The following is a 17101-nucleotide window of genomic DNA, read 5'->3' as shown; positions in this document are numbered from 1 at the left end:
TAAGAACACTTTTCTTCCTTCTTTCACACATAAAAGTGAAATTCACTGCAATGAGAATGAGATTCTTTCTAAATGTACAGTATGTTTAAAGAAGGTATGTCACTTAAGCATGTCACCTCTGCATGGGGATGCAGTCATGTATGTTGACACTTGAACCCTTAAAAACAAAGGAAGAATTCCTTATAATGCAAATGCCGAGAATCAGGGCAGTATGAATGTTTGCTCTTCTTCAAGAATCTAAACTTAAAATTTATCTTGAAAGACAATTTTTCTTGCAACTCACATGTTTTCCAAGCTTTGCAGAAAGTACCATTGGGTTCGGTATTCCATCTTTTATCATTAAGCTTTCCACATGCATTCATCTGTATTATTTGAAGACAGCTGTGCTTGTGCAGGTGTTTCCTTTGCATTAAGAGAGTGTGAAGAAATGTTGTAGTTTCTCCCTATTATATGAATCTCCCCCTGCCTTTTTCCAGGCAGATATCTGCTCAGATCAAGTGGACCTATCATTCTCCTGCCTGTCCTAACCCTGATAGATTGTTTATATTCCCTGTTTGTCTAGATGACATTTTTAAGTTTCATAGTTAAAATCTCTAGTTTCTTACATGTATTGTTTCTGTTCTTCGTGATACTGCTCCTTGTTTTCCATGTTCTGCTCCAGTAACATCTGATTCTGTTGGCTCAGCATCTGAATCTGACCTAGGAGATGATGGTTTTCTTCTTCCAGATTTCCCTTTAGACGTGACAGCAGCTGTTAAAAAAGACAGATTAATCTCTTCTCTGCATCTGGTTTCCCTGGAAGTGCACCATAATCAAACTAACACAATGTAGGATGCGAACTGATAAACTTCAAAGTGTATCGGAGTGTTGTTATGACCACATAGCTTGACCTTCTATATGCAGTATAACTTCACACAATGAATGTTAGATCAAATCGGAACCCAGCAGTATGCCTGCCTATAGTTACTGACCTCACAGTGGTTATCCAGCTTGGTCAGAGAGATATCCATAGACTGGTGCTGCTCTTTCAGCTCATCATAGCGAGCCTGCCAACGATTCAGTTCCAACTGGGAGTTGTTCAAGGAAGTTTTCAGCTCTTTAGTGTGTGAATGCAGCCCTTCATACTCTGTCTTTAGTTGGTTGTGCAAGAAATTCACCCTAAACACAAAGAAGCCAGCAGGCTTACCAAGGACATTTTATAGAACGTATCTCACATTCAAAGACCATACCTACAGTGTGCAGCTGTCACTAAATGAAACATTAAGTTCCAAAGACTAAGTCATAAAGATATTTTTATTCTAAGCATGTAATAAAATTTTATTAACAAAGTAGTAATAGCATTACAAAATATTTCAAACCTACAAAAGACCTGAAAGGAAAACAGATGAAATATAAAACTGCTGTTTCCTCAATGTGTAAAAACCACACCAACAATTTGAGATATACTGTATTTAAGAGCATTTGGATATAAAGGCAGCTCTATTTGGCATAAATAAAGAACACTCATGGAATTTTTTCCTGATGCATGAAGTGTGAGCATTAAGTGTCCTGAACTGTGAAACACTGTAATGTTGTAAGGTGATACCATGACATTCTTTGATAAATTTTGGTGAAGCTAAAAATGTCTATAAATAATGAAGGCATAAAACAAAATAGAGATAAATAAAAAAATATTAAGTTCTTGGTCTGCTGGCAGATCAGCTGAGCCTTTTGCTCTGTCAGCACTGCAATCAACATTTCACAACATCTTCCTTTGTCCCTAGAGAAACCGAGTGGAACACGGCAAGCCTGAGAAAATCTCCTTTGCAGAGCTCTGCAGTGTGCTGAAGCACATCACAATTGGGAAAGCATATGAAGCTTTTGTGACTGAACTTAACAGGTGATTTTAAAATATGATTCAACCTGATATTGCTTTAACTTGATATCACTACGGCCTCTTATTTGTACCAAACTATTTCTGAAAATGTTTTTGTAATATGATCAGTGGCACAGTTATAATGGAGAGAGCCCCAGCAAGGATACAGGTGGAGGGGAGGGTATGATTTACTGCTGCATTATGTAGAGTTCTGATACTAGCTCACAAAAGGGGTTTTGACACAAGTTAACAGTTACCCAGGGATTGTATGAATCACTAAGCCTACTTTTACTAACAAGAATCAAGCCTCTTTCAAGTATTAACAAATGGCAGCCTTCTCTGTGCAACGGGAAATAAACAGCAGTGGTAACTCCCTCCTAGAACTAAACAATACTGTGCAAAAAACACAATGCAGGTCTCCTTAAGGAGAAAACAAATTGGGTAGGAAGCATTTCACGCAATCCTAGATATTATTAGGGGGTTTTGGCTATTTGTAGTTCTACTTAAAGACCAGAGCTTATAAAGAACTTGTTACAGAAACACTTGTGAACCGAACCGTTTGTGTAAGCTTATTTTGAATGAGCTTAAGTCCCAGGATCAGACCATGCTTGAACCACCGAATAACAGTATTTTTTGACAGCATCTGTGAAGCTGCTGAAGTTAAATGAGTTAAACAAAAAGATCAAATTAACAAGACAGAAATTGAGAAAAATTATCAGACACAATAATGCAGGTGTTCTGAAGCCACAGTTAACATAACACTGCAAATCAACTGTGTGTTTTGCATAATTGATTTTTAAACGATATCTATAATAATTTAGCAAGGGAATCATACCTGTCCAGTTCCTCCCTCAGCTTCTGATTTTCCCCAGTGGTTATTGCATTTGATCTCCTCTCTTGTTGCAGAACCTCTCTCTCACTTTTTAAAACTATTTCCAACTCTTCCAGTTCTGCCTTGTGTTTCATTAAACTGTTGTATCTGCAAAAAGACGATTAGTGTACTCTCAGCTTTCATTGAAACATTTTTCTTCCTCTAGTTTAAGGTTTTAACAGGTAATACCACAATGATAATAAAGGACTTTTTTTTCTCCTTGCCTTTTTAGTTTCATACACATTTGTGTTGTTTAACACCTACCAAGACAGAAGAATTCCACACTATGCAGAGAAATTCAACTTAGTCAACAGGGATACTTTTAGGAAAAAAAAAAAGCAGCACTTTTAAAGCAAATTGGAATGCAACTGCCAGAACCTTATTTCAGTTCCAGATTTTGATCTTGGTAAAAAAAGGACATAAGACCTCAGGGTAAGTGGAAACTGCACCATTAAACTGGAATCCCATTTACAAATAATTGTCTGTGGCAGGTTTCAAAAACCAGACTAAAAAGCAGAAAGTAGTAGTCAAAAAGCAGCAATAACGCAGTAAAATAAGCAATGGTTTATTAGGTTATATGCATAGCTAATAAAACTACACATTCCAGACAGATAAGGCTAGTTTCAGTGGGTTTACAGCAAAACACCTTTAAGCAGGGCCTGACCTAGCTGCTGGAGTGGCTCTGCTTCACTAGTGAGAAATCCAAGGGCAACACTGGTGTACATATCCAGGCTTTCACTGTTACTTGTTTTATACAATTGAAGGCAGGAAGACGGGCAGAGACAGAAGGCAGATGCCATCAACTATGCCTTCGATTTTAATTTTGGATATACTAAAACTACAGAAGCGTGGAACAACCCCCCTGATATTTGGCATAGGCATTGATTAGGCAGGCTCAGTCTCCCTGAGCTGCTACATTGCCTGCATTTGGAAAATGGTGCAAAGAACAAGGTGGCTTGAGACCACTTTGAAAAGGAACAAGCTATTCTCACACTTTTTATAATCTGGTGGCCTCTGTCAGGATCTGTGCCCATCTGTGCCCACACACCAGCAGAAGGCACTGGGGACACTGGTATAGTGAAAAAGTCAAAAGCCATCAGCACATCTTTCTGTCGCTGTGATAAAAGGATATTGCCCCAAAATACCCCATGACAGATAGATACACCTGAGCCAGTCAGAGAAACGTCCTTCTAAGAAATTTTAAAACAGCAACTAAGTAGAAGATGCAACATTGCTTGAAAAAAGCTAGAGAACAGGCATCATCTGTCTGCAGCTCTCATTGCAGCAGAGATGAATGCACAGTTACTCTGCTGTTACAAAAACTTCACAACAAAACCAAAAACAGCAGACAGCACCACATACACTGACTCCTGCCAACTTGTTTTTCTTTCAGGCTACCATTCCCTTCATCCCAAGGTCAAATTACAGCCTGTCCCAAATTCCAGTCCATTGAAGGGCCACACAGAAAAGTACCTGTCTCCCAGACAAAAGCTGCTTTTGGCTATTCATTCCAGTAACAGCACTAGAGTTTAATTAACCTTTTTTATTTGTTTTCTTCCTCCATTCAGCTCAGGACATTTCAAATTCAATGTCTGTACAACAAATGGAAGAACCTGAAAGCAGAGGAAGGTTTCACATCCAGCTCTAAGGATTTAAGACAGACTGCATGCTAATCCAGAGTCTGAGAAGACAAACTCCACAGTTAGTCCCTTGGCAGAGGTTACCATGGCTGCCTCTGCAGAAGCTTGTGTTGTGAATTCTTTTGCCTTTTTTGTATGATAGAGCTACTTCATTCATTTTCATCCAAGCTCCTTATTTTTTAAAGGTGGCTACTTAGAGACAAGCAGTATACTGGTCCAGTTTTACCAGCTTAGTTCAGGCTCCACATGCGGCCTTAAGCCCAAGAACCCCTAAGGCAGAGCACAGCTTCTCCCCTAGACACTAGGTGAAAGGTAAGAAAGAAGAGACTGTCTGCCAAAACACAAGTGATTCTGCACCAACTTAATGAAACCCCTAGGCAAAATTTTCTTGGAGTTCAGATTCAGCATGGAGACTTCCATCTAAGCAGGGTTTGTGCAACCTAACAAGCTCTGCCACTGCAGGCAAGGTTCCTCACACTGTTCACCACTCATCTTCATTCCACTTAAGTAAGCATCAGGCACTTGAACAGAGAAGTTTAAAAAGGATTTTCTTATACATGCAAATAGAATCTACTTTAGCCTTTATGCAATCCTTGATGCAAATTGAATGACCATAGTCCTCTTTCCTCCTTTTGGCTTTCCCTCTTTCTGCTGCTTTATTAGGAGAAATACAGTCAGTAGGTATTTGTGACAGTACTTAAAAAATGCTCAACTATGAGAAAAAGTAGGAGGCAAATGCAGACCACAAAAAACAATTACCAGTCAACACTGATAACATAATCCTGCAATATGTAACTCTCCACAGCAGGGATTGTGTTTTTCCGGTGAGATGAGTTTTTGTACTGTCTCTGCAGGATTAGACTTCTCCAGAGTAACCCACAAAGAAAGGCTCAAGGATCTCCAAATTAGCTGTAGCTAGTAAGTTATTACCCTCCTTTACTAGTGAGCAATATGTAAAGCAATTAAAAAAATGCAGCAAAAAGGTCCGGCCTGTGTATTCACCGAGATTGTCAGACAAACACCACAAAGTCAAGAAACTGCTATTAAGGGTAAACGATCCTAACATTCTAACTCTGCTCTTCTTCTGAAGTTAAACCCACATGTCTGTGGTTTACTGGGCTATGACAGGCCATTTCACTGCAGTTACATGCAACCCATTATTAAATCCCCGCTTCAGTGCTCATACTGTGCAGACAGAGCCAAGGGACGTTTAATGAAGCTTGCTCAGGTGCAGAAAATATTCCATGGTTAGACTGCGTGACAAACCTGGGGACTATGGCTGTACATGCTGTTAGGAGCCCACAAGCTAACTAAAGGTGCTTTGGGTCTTTCTAGATGAGCTGCCTACGTTTGTGAAGGAGTGCATTTCTGCCTTAAGCAAGAGAACTATGACTACAGTGCTGTCATCAACTGAGAAAAATCAATTCCCTGAGAGTTTGGATGAGCAAAATCTGTTTCTTGGCTGTATTGAGCTGCCCTGGTAAAATTTAGCAGGTGGTGCATTCCAGGTGAAGTTGAAAGTGAGATATTTCATCTTAGCAGTTAAATGCCTCAGACTAGCAAAAGAAAATGTTTTTTTTACAACTGTTTTTCTAATTTTATCCCTTCTGCTCTCTCAGCCAATTGAATTGCATACAGCACATGACCCAGGGAAAACAACACACATAACACAAAAAGTGGTTTGTCTTTTATCTGATAGCCAAATGGAGATGCAGGCGTCTCTTGGACAAACACCATGGACAAAGTATCTTTTGAGACTGATCTGCTAAGGAGGACACTGCACTCTTACAACTGCCAAAATCAACCTGCTTTGAGTATAGAAAAGGCTACCATCTGCTCCTCTATGACACCTCTCACTGGCCCTCACATCTTACTAACAGTCTAAATTGTTAATGTTTACAATGGTGATCTGAGCACTTACCACTAGAGATGACCTAATTTTATAAAACTACTTTTCCTTAGGCTAGAACTGTTTAATAATTAGTACTCATCAAGAAAAGAAAGAACCCAGAAGATTGCCTCAACATACAGTAGTGTGATAATCTCAGGCAAAGCCTGAATCAATGAGAACCATTAATCAGACAGAGAGATCTGGTAAGCAGGAACAGTGTGTAATCACTTACAGCTCATTTAGCTGACAGCCAAGCAGCTGTCCTGTCACACAGCCCTGCTGGATATTTTAATCACAATAGGTTTATTTCTTACTTTGTCAAAATGTACCGCACGTTATAATGCCAGCTCCTTCGTCTTTGGCAAAGAAAAGTTTAGCACCGGTTTTTAGTCTACCCTCCAAGATCACCATTGAGTTGCTCTGAACTCAGCTCATGGTCTTGCACAGAAACTGAACCTAAATACAGGTATTTTGAGGAAAATCACCAAATTGTTTAAGAAAACTTTTGAAGGGTAGGCAAAGCTGCATTTATGTAGTACATTATATATCACTCAATCTACACACACTTGTCAGAAAACGACAGTGAGTAGAGACTGAACAACAGATTACTCTGATTTCATAATCCAGTTGAAGGGTCTGAAGAAAAAAGCCTTGAACTAGAAAAAAAACCAAATAATACATGACTATCTCATAGCTAGCTCAAGATGCCTTCCTTCAGAGACTCTCATTTGTCATGAGGTTGGTGTCACACAATGATTTAAATTTCTCAAGATACATAATACTCACACATAGGTTATTACCTAGGTGACTAGCACACTTTATGACTAGAAATTATACCCCACACAGTAGGACTAGGAAAATCTTTTTAAGATTGGCTTTTATTACAGCACAGATCCTTAAATGTAGTTAAGGTATTTAAGTTACTTCTGACAAAGCATCCCTAAGATCCAAGATCAAGTTTGCTACATATCACACATCTAAGAACTACAGCTTTGCAAATATTGTCATCTTATCTCCTAATGATAGCAAGAATGATAAGCCAATTATTTCAGACAACAACTTAGTAGTTTCCATGTGTAACTGGAGACCAATATTTAACGCTAAAATTGTAACATGGGCTCATTCTGAACCTGTACAGTACAGCACACTCCTGAGCAGTGAGCATACCTCTCACCAAGACCTTTGTGCTCCAGATCGAGGTTTCTGTGTAATGTTTTCAGGCAGCTGTGCTGGTTTATTAGCATTTCATATTCTGCAGACTGTCGTTCATGCAGTGAAGCAAGGTGCTCGTGGTCCTGAAGCAATGACTCATAATCAGCTTTCAGCTGCTCCTTCTGTTTCACTAGATTTTCATTCTCATTCTCCTTGGCTGTCTGCTGATTTTGGAGCAAAGTATTCTGGGCCATCAGTGAAGCACTCTGGGAGCTGAGGGTTGAATTTTCTACCTAAAGTTTCTCAAATAAAAAGCAAGGATTACTTATTTATACAATAAACAGCAGCAGTTTGTATCTGTATAGAGTTAATCAAGAACACATTCATTGCTTTGTAGACTTATGACATCTATGGACATTTTGGCATCACTGCTTGCAACATACACCATATAAAGTCATGCTATTAGCAGCCTGAGAAGTATCATCAGGATAACCACCAAAGTGGAAAAATACCAGTTTACTAGCAGCTCTTGAGCCTGGAGACCACAACGAGCTGGAATACTCAAAATTCAACTCCATCTGACAGTCATGTACAAAGCCAAAAGTTATCCTGTGTTTGAGTTTTCATTACTTGCACACAAGTTCACCCAAACTCAACAAAATTTACTGCACTACTGCGTATGGGGTCAGCAATGCTAACAAGTTTGACATCAGTAGAGATGTAGTTTGTTGATTTTATGTGTTGCTTATATACTTTAATTACAGGTGACAAATATTTAAAGAACAAATCTGTGATCATGCAAGACAAAAAGCTTGAAAAGAGAATTCCACACACACAAAAAAATAGAGTTAATCCAGTTTGTCCTTTAAAACTGTTCTATTTCCAAAGCTAAGTTGATATTTTCAAAATTAAAGGAATGTATCTGTGTTCCACTTTCAACTTCAACATTTTGTCTGAAAGTACAAAAATTGTGACTAGAACTCATTGATAAAATGCCTCTTGGGAGATGACTTGTGACCTTTTCCCATTTCTTGCCAGCTGTTTTACAGGCACAGCATTAACAGAAGAAAAAAAAGAGCAAAGATCTTGTATTCCAGAAGCGCAGCTTCTAAACAACATATCTGAATTTTGCTGTACTGATTGTAAAAATTTCTCACTAAATAGCCACCTTCCTAATGAAGACAGCTGTCAGACACTACATACAAAGCCAAATTTCCCTTCTACCTTGGAGAAATTCAGACCTCAAACTAATATCCACCTTCTGGGCCTCATCTTTACATCACTCCATTGGCCTACCAATACAAATCAAATCCAATCTTCTGGCACAAGCATGCAGGGTTATCCTGACCTGGAGTTTGGCCGTTTGTGTCTGCAGGGAAGTGTTATGCTCCTGAAGGAAGACGTTTTGCTTCTGTAGTGTCAGGATCTGATTGTTGAAGGAGACATTCTGTGTTTCTAAATGCTTCAGCTGTTCTTTAAGCAGCTGCTTCTCAGTATGCAGGGCTGCATTCTGAAAGAGAGATGGTATTGAAGGGGTGGCAGGGAGAAAAGAAGTGGCTGTCCTGAGAGTTTGGAGTCCTACTAAAGATGAGAACCAAAGAGCGATGATCATTCTGCAACGAATGTGCAAAAGCAAACTCTCCCCAGCATTAAATGAAGGTAGGACAGATATTATACACAAGATTAATCCCTGTTATGACATATATAGCATTAAATTAACATGCTGTCCTAAGAGATACCCAAGGAGCCTGGGTACACTTACATGCATCAGAAAACCCACCTAATTCCTTTAAGCTCAAAAATCCAGTTCCCTGTAACCTGCTCATGACTGCATGGGAAGTCACAGAAAATAAGAGAAGGCTTACATTCCTTTCCAATTCAATTGCCCTGTCCTTCAGTTTCAGCAGCTCCATGGTAGCTTCTCGGTGCCCCGTTTCCAATCTCTCATTCATTTGGTGGTTGGGAATGAGCTTCTCTGCAGAATACCTCAGTGACTTTTGAGCATGTTGTCCATCCTGTTGAGACTGCTTAAGTGCATCAAAGTCCTTCTTAACCTGCAGAGATAACAAGCAACAACCTTCAACACCAATTTAATAGTGAAATTTTATCTTAATAACGATGGAATACACAATTCCTCCCTTGTACTGTAGAGACTTTAAGGTATTCAACAACCACTACTCCCACTTCACAGATGGGGATGCTGAGACAATTGGAAGGATTCACCCAATCAGGTGCCCTTTGACTCAAACTCACTGTCACCTAACAAATCAGGTGTCCTAGGTGAGATGTTTCAACTGCAGTCTTCCTCACCCTATGCTTTCATTAAACACAGTAGAAAAACAAGACCATGGCAACAAAAAAAAAGAGAAAACAGTGATCTGCAGTGGTTATGTTAAAAAAAATCCCACAAAACAACTCCTGCTGTGCCAGTTGAACAATTTTTATGAAATAAGTGCCATTATATAGAAAGGAACAGAGAAAGCACTGCAGTTTTTGGGAAGCGCATGGAGGGTGGCAGTGTGGAAATAGAGATAACTTGTTCTTGCCAAGTAAATGAGAAAAAAGCATGTGAATGTGCAGAAGCATGTCATGAACAATTACAATTCAGGTAACCTCTTACCATATTTAGATCATTTTGTAACTGCTGGTTCAAGTTCAGAGAGTCTTTCACTTGAGCTTCCAGCATTGCAATCTTTTCCTCTTTCATAGCTAGTGTTGCTTTTAGTGCCGATTCAGTTTTGCTCTCCAGAATCTTGTATTTTCTGAAAGACATGACAATAGCTTTCCAATGTTTGCCACCAGGAGGTAAGCCACCATCTATTTGGAGATTTGCCACCTTCACCCATCCCAGTTCTCACCATGTTACGTTACATGGATTTTCTTCTTCAGGAAAAGGTTTTCCCCTACTGCTGCACATCATTACTAATATATTATAATCAGTTTTAATAGCAGTAACACTAGCATCCTCCTACAGAAATATCTAAGAGCTGTGTAACTTAAAAGAAATTAACTTTGTCTTTTTTCCCCCTAATTATATTACAAAAATTTCTTCTCATGGTTCTTTTGTTCATACTTGACAACAAAAAAATCCACAGTTGATTCTAAAGATAGATATGTTTCTCTAACTAGGTCTTACCAAGAGGCCTAGATACACGTGGGTTATCAGGGTTTCTATGGTCATTACTGTAGGACTTGCAAAGGAATTCCTTGCAATCAGGAGTTTCTTTGGCATATCTATATTTATATTAACAGGTGGTTGGATCACCAATTACCTGAAGTAATGACAGACACTGTTTACTAGACACTATTCTTACTTGTAAAGAGAATATGAGAAGGAATATGCACTGAAATAGCTACCCAGCTACTCTCCTGGGAACTAAAGGGGGACTGTAATAATATTGGCTAGCACAGAGTAAGTGGCATTTCTTTCTTCCATCCAAGAAAAAGTTTTGCAAAACTTGCAGTACATAGTGCCAAGTTTGCTACAGAAAAATATCCTTTATGTCCAAAATTGGTAAGGGTAATTGGAGTGAGATAGATAAGAAACAAAAATAAAGGCTTGAGTTAGGCTAAGGAAAAGTCTTCAGAGTCAAAAGCATGTCTAAGAGTTCAGTTTCCTTACGTGTCATCATTGCCATTGGCATCCTGTAGCAGCAGCTCTTTGTTCAATCCTATCTTCTCCAGTTCCTGGCTAAGTTTGTCCAGCTCACTAGACAACTGTTGACTCTTCAGCTTCTCCAAGACCAAATCCTGTAATAGCACTAACATGATTAGTTGCTGTGCAAAGGGTGGTGATAATTAAAAAGCCCCACTGTAGTGCTGGATAAAAGTACTGAAAAAGCCATTGGATAAAATCCTAGTTCCAAGAAGGTCAGATAAAATCCTTCATCAGTGACAGCTGAATGCAGAATTAAACTGATTGCTTTTATTTATAGTTTACTTGGAATAAATCTGAAGAATGCTTCTTCTGGCCTTTGTATTGCTGACTGTACTGAATTACTTCTGCCAACAGTGACATCTTGCCTGCCAAAAAGACGTGTACAGGCCAGGAGTCACCCTGCCCTCATGCCACGGCAGGGATGTGTGCAGGCGAGGGCACACCAGCAGAGGGAGTTCCCACCTCTCGGCTAGGACAAAACCTACTAAAAAGCCTGGCCACCACATGAAAGAGGGAGCCACAGTATCTATCTCAGCAAGGAACCTTCCTGAGATAACACAGTTAAGATGTTCCCAAGCAAGGGACTTAGTGCATTTTCACAACTGACTCTGAGGTCATAAAATCACAGAATGGTAGGGGCTGGAAGGGACCTTTAGAGATCATCCAGTCCAACCGCCCTGCAGAAGCAGGTTCACCTAGATCAGGTTGCACAGGAACCCATCCAGGCAGGTCTTGAAGACCTCCAAGGAAGGAGACTCAACACTCTCCCTGGGCAGCCGGTGCCAGGGCTCCCTCACCTGAACAGGGAAATAGTGTTTCCTTTATGGAACTTTTTGTGTTCGAGCTTCATCCTATTACCCCTTGTCCTGTCACCGAATACAACAGAAAAAAGTAATGCCCCGAACTCCTGACACCCACTATTTAGATACTTGTAAATATTAATGAGATCCTCTCCCAGTCTTCTCTTCTCCTGACTAAACAGCCCCAGTTCCCGCAGCTTTTCCTCATAAGGAAGATGCTCCAGTCCCCTGATCATCTTGATAACTGGTAAATATACGTTTATGACATATGGCAAACTACTGCCAAAATTAAACCAAACACAATTACACTGTCATGTAAAAGACAGGACAGCTCTGGAGACTAGAGATTTGGGTCATTTGTTTTGGTACCTACTGGCCTGTTCAGGTTTCATTTAGTTTTTTCTGGAAGATACTTAAGCAGAACCAGACAAGGAAGTCATACAAGGAAGAGATTTGACAGAGTTGTACCAGTGCTTTGGTGTTAATGCCAGTAAAGTGGTCTGTGTGGAAATGGCCTGAGGAGATATACTGCCAGCTTACATGCTTAAAAAAAAAGACAAATCATTTTTGCTACAGAGGCAAGTTCAAAGATCCCTACCATTCAAAATTCTCTATAATGCCAATGTAATAGAGAATTAAATTGCTTATGTTTCTGCTCTAAAGTTTTTTGAAGGCATGAAGAAAGAACAACAAAAGGTACTGAAGCACTTCAAGTAAGAAAAAAAATATCCTGGATACTGAACAGAAGCAAAAATAACTTTTTTTTTAAAACCACTCTGCTAAACAAACTATAGATGTTCAGTAGTCCTCTGATATCTCAAAATTAGCCACATTCATTCATGTGGCAAGGGAAAAAAAGGTAAGGTTAAGGTCCACAGTCTGTAAACAGGTTCCTTCAGCCTCTCTTAACTTCTTATGTAGAATCTATACAAAGTAACTACAGAAGACACACTTCTGTATAAGTCTGCACCAATGGCAATCTGCAGAAGTCTATGAAGGAAAAGATTAAAAAGAAGCCTTCTCAGAAACGTTATTCTTTTAATTATTTTTAAGGACATTTAAGTAGAAACACAACTTGTGACTGTTTAAAATTTTTTTGATAAACTTAATTTCCTCCTAAAAACTACAGTAATGCTTCAAAAACTAAAAAGAAATTGAATCTTCAAGTAAGTGTTTATTGCATTAGTCTTACCAAAGTCATTTATTTCACTGAACTATCGCAGCATTGACCATTTTCCTTTGAATGCTCATTCACAGGAAATCCTGTTTCCAGCAGGACAACAGCAGCTGGGGCAGGCAAAGAGAGCAAGTTGCAATAACCTAAATCTTTTGATATGCCACTTATGAGTGTCAGGTTCTGGCACACCCATCATTAGTCTGCCAACATCCTAATGCTATCTATATTTTTAAAACATCACTACTAGGAAAAGCATGATGTCTGCATTCTGCAGTGGAGAGTGGTGCTGGAAGAGATCATTGTTGCTCAACAACAGAGCTACTTAGTGTGCTCTCACCCTGCAAGGAAGCTTCTGGGCAACACCGCTGTAGGTAGTTGTGAAGGAAAACCTTGGTGCAGCTGTTATTGAAAGGGTGGTCACCCAGGACAGTTCTTGTCTTAGCTAAGTCTGTTTTAGAACAGGTATGTTCATATGTCCTAAACAAGTGCTCTAATTTCTAGGCTTTCAGAGTCAATCTTCCCTGCTAGAGTGCTAATGTTAAACAATTTTGTGGTCACAGGGTTAGAGAAAGTACCAAAGTCTTTGGCTTACAGCTACCACATGGGTGCTGTGTTCAAAACCTATCCTGCATGAAAAAGTACATTATTCAGAGACTCAATTTGTGGACACAAAGTTGTATATTGCAGTTTTTGGCAGGTTTCACTTTCCAAGGCAACACTACACTTAAGTCTGTGAAGATCTCCTGGCTCAAGTATTAAATAGTCATGGGACAGATGTCTCCCTTTGGTTCTTTACAGAGCTGAAAAAAAAGCGCATCATATTGAAACCAGTACTACTATGTTGCTTACCTCTCTCAATGTAGCTAGTGTTCTTTGATCAATTGTAACTTGCTTTATGAGATCTTTATTGTCCTTTTCAAATTCTTTCAGCTTATTAGCTGAGTCTCTGAATCGAGCAATTTCCTTTTCTAGTGTCTTGTTTTCTTTCTCAGCAACTGCCAGCTTTACTGTACTATCCAAAATAGCATCTTTCAGCTCCACTTGCTGCCAAAGCCGTTTAGTTTCTTTCTCTAGCATTTTTTTGTCTTTCTCAAGCTGAGACATTTCTTGTTCTAGGACTTTGTTCTCTTTTTCTAATCTCTCTAGCCTTTTGGCAGAAATCTTTAGCTCCTCAAGGTTCCTCTGAAGGACCTGATTTTCCCTCTCCATTCCCTGTACTTCTTTTTCTAAGTCCTGGATCTTTTTGCTGCTGTTCTCCACAACTTGCTGAAGTCTCTGGTTCTCAGAGTTGACACTCTGGTAGCTTAGCTCCAGTCTCTCTGATTTCTTGCTCATTGCTTTTAACATTTCCACATTCTTTCTTAAGTCTTCTTTCTCCCTCTCCAAATCCTTGTTTTCCGCTTCTATTTGTGCCATTTTTGTGCTGGTAAATCTCATGGTCTCCACCACTCTCCTAAGCTCCAGATTTTCTTCATCCAATTGCTTGTTGTCCCTTTCCAAGTCCCCAAGCCGTATGGAAATATTCTGCAATGTGTCCAGGGATTTTCTTAGCTTCCTATTTTCCACTTCCAGATCCCCATTCTCCTGCTCAAGAACTTCCACTTTTTCTGTCACTATTTTCATTGCTGCTGCCTTCTTTGTGAGCTGTTCATTTTCCCTCTCTAGCCGATGGAGCTCTTTTTCCATTTCTTCCACTCTTTCCACTTTTTCTTTAACCTGGTCAAAATCTTTTTGCAATTGTTTCTTCTCAAATTCCAGCTTGCTCAGTTTGCTACTGGTCTCTGTAACTGCTTCGTGAAGGATCTTGTTCTCTTTTTCAATATCTTTTACTCTTGCCTCACTGCTCACTTGAGATCTTTGTCTCAGGGATAAGACCACTTGATTAAGGTGATCATTTTCTTGTTTAACATCCTTTATCTACATAAACAACAACAAAGTCATGCAAATGTTACTCATCTATCTTACAAAGAGCAATACAAATAAGTCCTGAAGCAGACAGATGATTATTAACAAAACCACATCCATTTAATAGGAGACAAATTTCTCAACCATTTTCTCCTGATTAAAATCAACAACCCAAACTGAAGAAAATTGTTACCTCTGATAATCTGTGATTCTAAAAGTTAAAAAGTATTATATTCCTGCTACCAGTGGAGAAGGCTGAGGTAGAGGGAGAAAGTAGACAGGGGACTTTCAGAGAAGACCCTAGAGACGTTGCTTTGTTAGGAATCATTCCCCAGAAAGGCTATCTTTCTCTCTAGGCTTACATTCATCTTTGGGATTTGAATGAGGTACCAGAAACCCCAAAATGTTTGAAAATTTAGATTTCATTAAGAATACACTTTCTGTAAGAACAGTATACTTATCCCATTGGTCATATTCCAACTGAAGCAATTGTGATTTAGACTGCAGTTTTAATTTGATTCTTACCTAGACAGTACCCACAGAGATAAAAAAATGACTTAGACCTGAAAAAAATCAGAATCTGCCCTTTTCTGACAGTTGAGGATACTTCCGGTTTTACTTCCTGTCCTACCTGTGAAGCATTCATTAACTCTTACCACAAAGAATCTGTATGCATCCTAACTGAAAGGTAGGACTTCGGTGTTAAAAGTGCAATTTCCCAGCTAGAAGTCTGGCTAAGAATCCTTCAGGATGAAAAGCACTACATAAATAAAAGATGCTGTTATTTAATTTTCACGTCACAAAACTTGGAGTAAATTTTAACACACATTGAAAATATATAGATCAGTCTCCAGTGATCTGTATTTTTCTCACCAAACTAATACAGATATTTTGCATGAATCTATAATAGGCTTCAAGACATTGCATGTGAACTGCAATCTTTTTAAAAGATTTTAGGTTTTTTTTAAATAGAATAAAAAAGGTTGATTGGCTAAAAAGAAAGCAACTCAACAAAATCAGTCAGGACATACAGCTAGCAGGGGACCAATCTACAATAAAATGGAGTTTTATTTGCATATCTCAAAAACCAGCTGGTATCCCATTTTGTAAGATCCAGTGCTTTTTTTTTACCAAAGAGGGAAGGTCTGTCCTTACAATGGCCTGAAGATCCCCTTCCATTAACAGGAGCAGTAGCTAGTAAAACATGCTAGACTTTTTTGTTTGAAAAAGCCTTTTACCTACATTTGAACAAGTACAACCTGCACTTAATAGCTCTCAAATTCCTAAGACAATCACCCCAAGAGAACTAGATGCTCTAAATAGCACCACTAAATTATCACTACTGAGCATAGGCTTTTACATTACATTGATGAAGTTCAAACCTGTCTGTCTTTGTCAGCTTTGAGAGTCTCCATGATGACTTGTAGCTGTTCTTTCTCTTTTATCAGCTCCTCACTCAAGGTCTCCAGATCTTGACTACTTTGCTTCTCTTTTTCAATCTGATTTTGCAGCTTCTCAATCTGTGTGGAGAACACACCAAAGCACATCAGCCCCAACTTGACGCACTGTTAGCACTTATTTTGAAGACTAGAGAGGAATGAAATGGGAACCATGACTGAAAAATACAATCATTGTCTTCTGTGGCTTGCTAGTCCAGAGGAAGAAATGGACTGTTTTGTTTTTCTCTGTGCCAAGAATCTCCTTCATACATACTAAGATCAGAGCACAGTGGGTACAACAATAAGAATAGTTTCACCTACTTGCCTGAATGCGCTGTTGTGTTTCTGTCAAAAAAAAAAGTGTCTGGCACTCACCTTCCTGAGAGACTTGTCTCCTCCTAGCCTCTCCACCACTGATAACCTTAATCTATCTATCAGTGAATGTGGAGAGAATTAATAAAAATTAAAAATCAGAATCAGTTGAAATGCACTGGAGTTTCCAAATTTACCTTCCCTCTCCTTGTGTTATGTTAGCCCTCCCTTTTCCCCAGCAGATGACAATACTGAATAATAAAGATTTGTGAATAAGGTCCCAGTCTACAACAAAAAACGTCTTCTTACTCTCTCCTTTTGCAAGTTGTACGTATAATGCACGGAGCAGTGAAAAACAGTAGTTTTTCAGTATTTAGAAGTAGGAGGTAAAGAGAGCCAGG

At 39.1% G+C, this 17101-nt stretch overlaps 1 protein-coding gene across 1 annotated transcript in view; it reads right to left on the bottom strand.

Annotated features, from left to right (window-relative positions):
- The window catches only part of CCDC88C (coiled-coil domain containing 88C), a 96426-nt gene that overhangs the window by 13283 nt on the left and 66042 nt on the right, over positions 1-17101 (bottom strand). Inside the window, exons 14-23 of the mRNA XM_061997981.1 lie at positions 16332-16469; positions 13894-14961; positions 11032-11159; positions 10030-10171; positions 9275-9463; positions 8758-8919; positions 7425-7702; positions 2691-2834; positions 972-1158; positions 606-751 (exon numbers count right to left, since the gene is read on the bottom strand). Of these exons, the coding sequence (XP_061853965.1) occupies positions 606-751; positions 972-1158; positions 2691-2834; positions 7425-7702; positions 8758-8919; positions 9275-9463; positions 10030-10171; positions 11032-11159; positions 13894-14961; positions 16332-16469 (2582 nt within the window). The remainder of the gene's footprint in view (positions 1-605; positions 752-971; positions 1159-2690; positions 2835-7424; positions 7703-8757; positions 8920-9274; positions 9464-10029; positions 10172-11031; positions 11160-13893; positions 14962-16331; positions 16470-17101) is intronic.

This window comes from Colius striatus, chromosome 6 (assembly GCF_028858725.1).
Source record: "Colius striatus isolate bColStr4 chromosome 6, bColStr4.1.hap1, whole genome shotgun sequence".
In the NCBI taxonomy this organism is placed as follows: domain Eukaryota; kingdom Metazoa; phylum Chordata; class Aves; order Coliiformes; family Coliidae; genus Colius; species Colius striatus.
This window is presented reverse-complemented; position numbering and strand designations above follow the sequence as displayed.